The 7,439-nt window shown below is 36.6% G+C and overlaps 2 protein-coding genes across 3 annotated transcripts in view; one reads left to right on the top strand and one right to left on the bottom strand.

Annotated features, from left to right (window-relative positions):
- Positions 1–5,797, bottom strand: part of LOC108744378 — a 27,234-nt gene extending 21,437 nt beyond the window's left edge. Inside the window, exons 1-3 of one of the 2 annotated variants that reach the window (XM_025976277.1) lie at positions 5,275–5,797; positions 5,035–5,171; positions 4,821–4,959 (exon numbers count right to left, since the gene is read on the bottom strand). In XM_025976277.1, the coding sequence (XP_025832062.1) occupies positions 4,821–4,959; positions 5,035–5,171; positions 5,275–5,694 (696 nt within the window). In that variant the 5' untranslated portion in view covers positions 5,695–5,797. Of the gene's footprint in view, positions 1–2,208; positions 2,348–2,422; positions 2,560–2,662; positions 3,186–4,820; positions 4,960–5,034; positions 5,172–5,274 lie in introns of those variants that run through there. The other variant, XM_025976276.1, reaches the window with a different exon arrangement.
- A 995-nt stretch (positions 5,798–6,792) lies between these two features.
- LOC108744379 (protein tincar) overlaps positions 6,793–7,439 on the top strand; it is a 116,204-nt gene continuing 115,557 nt past the window's right edge. The window contains exon 1 of the mRNA XM_025976278.1: positions 6,793–7,058. The gene's annotated coding sequence lies outside the window, so the exon portion shown is untranslated. The remainder of the gene's footprint in view (positions 7,059–7,439) is intronic.

Here is a 7,439-nt window from a genome sequence, read left to right as displayed (position 1 = left end):
CAGTGGTGTTGTCGAGCCGGAACGCTCCGGAACGTCGTTCCGGTACTTCCTTTTTGGACAGGAACGCGTTCCGGAACTAAAGATGATTTCTGATAACGAGAATTGGCTGACGTATTGAAAAAAAAATTAAAAAGAATTGCTGATTTTTTTTTCTAATTTTTGACGAATTTTTATATGTTTTATTATAAACAAGGGTTTGAACCGAACCCGAACCGGCTTGTTTTTCCGAACCGTGAACAGGGCCGATCCTGGCGACGGGCGAAAATTGGGGGAAATCCCCCCTCCCGTCGTCGTCAAATTTGGGACATGAGACCGCACAGAGCGGCCGCCTACCCAGGATCGGCCCTGTCTATATAATTATATATATGCGTTCCGGTAAAAAAAAAATTAGCACAACACCACTGGGTTAGATACTGTTTATAAATACTTAAGGATATAGGATAAGATTAACTCAGGATAGGAAGTAGTAGAGGTACGTGTCCAACAAGTCCTAGAACTGACGATCTTATGATGATAATGATGATGATGACAACGATCATTAATATTTTTTTAATTAGTAAGTTCGGTTCTAATTTTCATTAATAGTAATAATTATGTCAACCAATTAAACTTGGAGGACATGTAGATACAAAATAAAAATATTGCAAATTTTTGGATTGACGAAATTGTACACCCTGTATTTTCCATTAAGTTCAGATCGAAATGAAAGTTGCTCGTAAATTACAACTACTTTTGTGCCTGTTGTTATTTTATGGCCTGTTTGTGTCATTACGTTGATTTGAACAGCTTTACGATTGCAGCGGTCGCCCGTGGTGATGGTAGTAGATCGTCCGCGTGGAGGCACGCAACAAATTATGCAGATTTCGTCCACTGTCCGCGGGCCATCGCGAATCGTCCAAAAATGAAGAAAAACTCGTCAAAATTATAAGTCCGACTGGAGCTTTAGCAGGTGTAAGCTAATTGACGCATAAAAGAGAAAAATAATCCGAGTTAATATCGAAACAACCTCGGTAATTACTTTGTCGTAAAATAAATGGGATAAAAAGTGAGGGTTTTTTACATTATCTGTATATTTGGGTCACCGAGGAAGGTGAACACATTAAATAGTTAAGCATTCGCATGTTTTGCAATTCTCTTGATTAAATGTTACTTTTTTCATAACTTAAAGTGACTGTGCTAATAACTGCGAACGGTTAATTTAGTAATTCGACAAAAAAATATTAAAGGCGAACGTCTCATGTGTGGAGCCCGACTTTGTACGGGTGCGAAACGTGGACCGTGACGAAAAGGTTCGAAATGTGGTGTTACAGGCGAATGATGAGGATAATGTAGATAGACAAGGTTAAAAATGAAGAGGTGTTAGATAGAATAGGAAAACAGAGGTCACTGTGGAAGTCAATAAGAAATATGGGAGATAGGTTGGTAGGAGAGCTAGTTAGAGATAAAGGAAACAGAAGCAGGGTTTCAGAGGAGTCCCCAGTAGCACAACAATATTGGTAAAATATTATATTTACATATTGGTTCAATGATGGAAACGTCAGATTTTTTTTTATTGGCCCAATGTAGATTTTTAATATTAACCCAATATTGAAATTAAATATTGTTCCAATGTTAGGAAATAATAAATGTGCAATATTTATTTGAAAAATACAGCCAATATTTGTNGGAGAGAGACAGATGTCGAACGCTACCGAACGCGGAGGTCGATTGTGCCTCTTTGTCGCTCGTTCCGCGCTCTCGCTTGCACTTCAAGCCTTAAATGGAACGCCTCAGAGCGAGGTAACGACGCATGAGTCATGTTTTTTCGTGCGTGCAGCCGGGCTCCATCGAATTATAAGACGTTGTCACGTCAAAAGTTAGAAGCGTTCGAAATGTGGTGTTATAGGCGGATGATGAGGATAACGTGGATAGAGAAGGTTAGAAATGAAGAGGTATTAGAAAGAATAGGAGGACAGAGGACTCTATGGAAGTCAATAAGAAATAGGCGAGATAGAAGTTAAAAGGAGTAAAGGTAGACCTACATTAGATTACTGTTTGAAAATAGTTTAGGATGTGGGATGTTCTAGTTTTAGGGAAATGCGAAGATAATCTCAGGATACGAAGAGTGGAGGTGCGCCTTCAACCAGACTTACGATCTTACAATGATGATAACTTAAAATTCAATTGTTTCCGAACTTAATTTTTTCAATTTACTATCCTTTATCTTACTTCTCCTGAATTAAGGATATAAAGTGGCATTTGAGCAACATCGCGAATGCAGGTGTTTGATGGCACTTGAAGATTTCCTTCAAAAATCGACGTAGAAGCAGACGTTTCAACACAGTTCAAGCATACTTCGTCAACAGACCTAGAAAAGGCGCGTCGTTAATCCCAAGTGGGAAATTGCAAGAAATCGTTTCAATTTTTGTTTCAAAATTTTTACGTTGCATTAAATGAGGACTGATTTTCCTCTTCTAGTTGAAACTCGACCTTAAGCTGCGAACTTTCAGATAAGTTTGTACCAGGTGGTAGACGAATTGCCATCGTTAAACTATTTTTGCCTGCTTGATGCGACGGGGCCTGGAATAAAAGTGCGATAAAATCTGTAAATTATCGCCTCAAGAAACGGAAAAGTATAATATACTGGGCGTTTCGTTTTATTTTAAACGGTGAAAATTCTTACAGTTTTACTTATTTCGCCGACTATTTCCGACCCTTCCGCTATATTATTTGACCTCCTTTTAAAGCGTTGTAACAAATACGTAAGAGGTCTTAAGGAAAACCTTCTAATTCTTCTGGTTGTAGATTTGTCTTCTGACGAAGACGTTCCTTGTTCGCATTTTTCGTGTTTCTTTTCCTTTAAGCTTTGGAGACACTTGGAGAATTTCTTTAGTTTACTCATATCGGAATTAACGACATCGTTATCAACGTATTGGTTCGCTTGATCAAAAGATGCTAGCTTCGCTGGACATCTGATTGCAAAAAGTTTTGATTGAGAATCGTTTGAGAGCACGTCTTGCTTACAAAGTGATTTCCGCTTTCTTCTTTTCTTTCTTTCGGCATTAGACTTCAGACCGTCGTATATGTTTTCTTGTTTTAACATAGTGTTACGATATTACTAAAGGTAATTAACACTACAAATTTTTCATAATTTATACGGTAAAATGTCACAATTGTACAATGACAGAATTCTTGCCTTTTTAAGGTTTGAGTTAAAGACAAGGTGGGTCAAAGCTCACTCATTTATTTTACAAAGTATTCACTTAGTAGAATAGAGATTTAAAACATTTCACCAACTTTATTTTTATTCAATAAATACTGGATGAATGTAAATTTGAAGTATATTTAACGATTTCAAAACTAAGGCTCGTTGTCTACGATGCCGATCAAACTGAAGTCGGAACGACGACAGTGGGAATATGCCTACGATAAACACGATCAGCTTACGACAGTCTCGACAAGATGCTGGAACCACGACGAGGATCGATTATGTCGTTATTATTTTTTCTATTAACGGATGTACCATGAAATATATGTATATAGGCTGCAAGTGCACGAAAACTCTATTTTGACATTCGATGCAGCGACTTGAACTTGTCGTCATAAATATGAATGCATCTTTTTCCCGATTGCTATCAATATATGGATCCAGTTGACATCTGCGTCTTCCTGTACCGCAATTGCAGTGTCCGGATCAGTTAGTTGCAATCACTTTCCCAACCGACTGACCACAATTTAACCGGAGTCGGGGACACCCAGCCTTATGGTATCTTAAATTCCCTGCAGTTATCGGAAATAGATAGGAACAGTCTTAAAACTATAGATATCAGAAACATTATTTTATATTTAATATATTTTTACAAACGGACGTGTTGCGGTATGGAAGCTCAAAAAGATTTGTACTTGTATGTATGTCGTCTTTGAAAGACTCGGTATATTCATGGATATCTTTCACGTATGACCGTCAGTATTCGGTTGGCCTAAAAATATCGATTTATTTTTAAGCAGCACTGTATTTTCTTTCCGTAAATTAAAAATTCATGTCCTACATGGTTTGACGCGGCGGAACAAGAAGGGATTTTGTATGCCCATCAGTGGGCTGCCTAGATGTTGTCCAAAAGGGATTTTATTTCACCTACACATGCAGCCTGTTTTAAATGTCTCAGACCTCTCTTACAAGCGGCAGCTGCTGCTTTATTTTGCTTCTGATCAAGAGAGATGATGAAAACGCTGCATCACGTTTTGCTTTCGTAAAACGAATCTAACAAAGCGAAGGATCGTTCGAGCGACGTTGTAAATAAAACGCGCGACCTTTTCTGGTTTATTTTTTGTTTAATGACAAAACTAGTGAGTGTCACCTTCCAACGTTTTTTTTTTCTTGATAAACTGAACAATACGTCAACAATAAAACCATCGGCGCGTGTAAACTCAAAGTGCAAACCTTGAAAAATAGTGAAAGAATTTAAGGTAAGATTATTTCTAATCATAAATTAAAACGTAACTTGCGGATGTTCGTATTTTACCTACCTATAATATATAATATACAATTTATGCAACAACTTAAATTTAATAGTATTATTTGTAAAAACATTTTAATACTTCTATAATTTAAATTAAATCAAAGTAATAGGTGCAATTCTAATGTCAGACCTACATTAGATTACTGTTTGAAAATAGTTTAGGATGTGGGATGTTCTAGTTTTAGGGAAATGCGAAGATAATCTCAGGATACGAAGAGTGGAGGTGCGCCTTCAACCAGACTTACGATCTTACAATGATGATAACTTAAAATTCAATTGTTTCCGAACTTAATTTTTTCAATTTACTATCCTTTATCTTACTTCTCCTGAATTAAGGATATAAAGTGGCATTTGAGCAACATCGCGAATGCAGGTGTTTGATGGCACTTGAAGATTTCCTTCAAAAATCGACGTAGAAGCAGACGTTTCAACACAGTTCAAGCATACTTCGTCAACAGACCTAGAAAAGGCGCGTCGTTAATCCCAAGTGGGAAATTGCAAGAAATCGTTTCAATTTTTGTTTCAAAATTTTTACGTTGCATTAAATGAGGACTGATTTTCCTCTTCTAGTTGAAACTCGACCTTAAGCTGCGAACTTTCAGATAAGTTTGTACCAGGTGGTAGACGAATTGCCATCGTTAAACTATTTTTGCCTGCTTGATGCGACGGGGCCTGGAATAAAAGTGCGATAAAATCTGTAAATTATCGCCTCAAGAAACGGAAAAGTATAATATACTGGGCGTTTCGTTTTATTTTAAACGGTGAAAATTCTTACAGTTTTACTTATTTCGCCGACTATTTCCGACCCTTCCGCTATATTATTTGACCTCCTTTTAAAGCGTTGTAACAAATACGTAAGAGGTCTTAAGGAAAACCTTCTAATTCTTCTGGTTGTAGATTTGTCTTCTGACGAAGACGTTCCTTGTTCGCATTTTTCGTGTTTCTTTTCCTTTAAGCTTTGGAGACACTTGGAGAATTTCTTTAGTTTACTCATATCGGAATTAACGACATCGTTATCAACGTATTGGTTCGCTTGATCAAAAGATGCTAGCTTCGCTGGACATCTGATTGCAAAAAGTTTTGATTGAGAATCGTTTGAGAGCACGTCTTGCTTACAAAGTGATTTCCGCTTTCTTCTTTTCTTTCTTTCGGCATTAGACTTCAGACCGTCGTATATGTTTTCTTGTTTTAACATAGTGTTACGATATTACTAAAGGTAATTAACACTACAAATTTTTCATAATTTATACGGTAAAATGTCACAATTGTACAATGACAGAATTCTTGCCTTTTTAAGGTTTGAGTTAAAGACAAGGTGGGTCAAAGCTCACTCATTTATTTTACAAAGTATTCACTTAGTAGAATAGAGATTTAAAACATTTCACCAACTTTATTTTTATTCAATAAATACTGGATGAATGTAAATTTGAAGTATATTTAACGATTTCAAAACTAAGGCTCGTTGTCTACGATGCCGATCAAACTGAAGTCGGAACGACGACAGTGGGAATATGCCTACGATAAACACGATCAGCTTACGACAGTCTCGACAAGATGCTGGAACCACGACGAGGATCGATTATGTCGTTATTATTTTTTCTATTAACGGATGTACCATGAAATATATGTATATAGGCTGCAAGTGCACGAAAACTCTATTTTGACATTCGATGCAGCGACTTGAACTTGTCGTCATAAATATGAATGCATCTTTTTCCCGATTGCTATCAATATATGGATCCAGTTGACATCTGCGTCTTCCTGTACCGCAATTGCAGTGTCCGGATCAGTTAGTTGCAATCACTTTCCCAACCGACTGACCACAATTTAACCGGAGTCGGGGACACCCAGCCTTATGGTATCTTAAATTCCCTGCAGTTATCGGAAATAGATAGGAACAGTCTTAAAACTATAGATATCAGAAACATTATTTTATATTTAATATATTTTTACAAACGGACGTGTTGCGGTATGGAAGCTCAAAAAGATTTGTACTTGTATGTATGTCGTCTTTGAAAGACTCGGTATATTCATGGATATCTTTCACGTATGACCGTCAGTATTCGGTTGGCCTAAAAATATCGATTTATTTTTAAGCAGCACTGTATTTTCTTTCCGTAAATTAAAAATTCATGTCCTACATGGTTTGACGCGGCGGAACAAGAAGGGATTTTGTATGCCCATCAGTGGGCTGCCTAGATGTTGTCCAAAAGGGATTTTATTTCACCTACACATGCAGCCTGTTTTAAATGTCTCAGACCTCTCTTACAAGCGGCAGCTGCTGCTTTATTTTGCTTCTGATCAAGAGAGATGATGAAAACGCTGCATCACGTTTTGCTTTCGTAAAACGAATCTAACAAAGCGAAGGATCGTTCGAGCGACGTTGTAAATAAAACGCGCGACCTTTTCTGGTTTATTTTTTGTTTAATGACAAAACTAGTGAGTGTCACCTTCCAACGTTTTTTTTTTCTTGATAAACTGAACAATACGTCAACAATAAAACCATCGGCGCGTGTAAACTCAAAGTGCAAACCTTGAAAAATAGTGAAAGAATTTAAGGTAAGATTATTTCTAATCATAAATTAAAACGTAACTTGCGGATGTTCGTATTTTACCTACCTATAATATATAATATACAATTTATGCAACAACTTAAATTTAATAGTATTATTTGTAAAAACATTTTAATACTTCTATAATTTAAATTAAATCAAAGTAATAGGTGCAATTCTAATGTCAGACCTACATTAGATTACTGTTTGAAAATAGTTTAGGATGTGGGATGTTCTAGTTTTAGGGAAATGCGAAGATAATCTCAGGATACGAAGAGTGGAGGTGCGCCTTCAACCAGACTTACGATCTTACAATGATGATAACTTAAAATTCAATTGTTTCCGAACTTAATTTTTTCAATTTACTATCCTTTATCTTACTTCTCCT

This window comes from Agrilus planipennis, unplaced genomic scaffold, assembly GCF_000699045.2.
Source record: "Agrilus planipennis isolate EAB-ADULT unplaced genomic scaffold, Apla_2.0 scaffold17, whole genome shotgun sequence".
Taxonomy (NCBI): domain Eukaryota; kingdom Metazoa; phylum Arthropoda; class Insecta; order Coleoptera; family Buprestidae; genus Agrilus; species Agrilus planipennis.
This window is presented reverse-complemented; position numbering and strand designations above follow the sequence as displayed.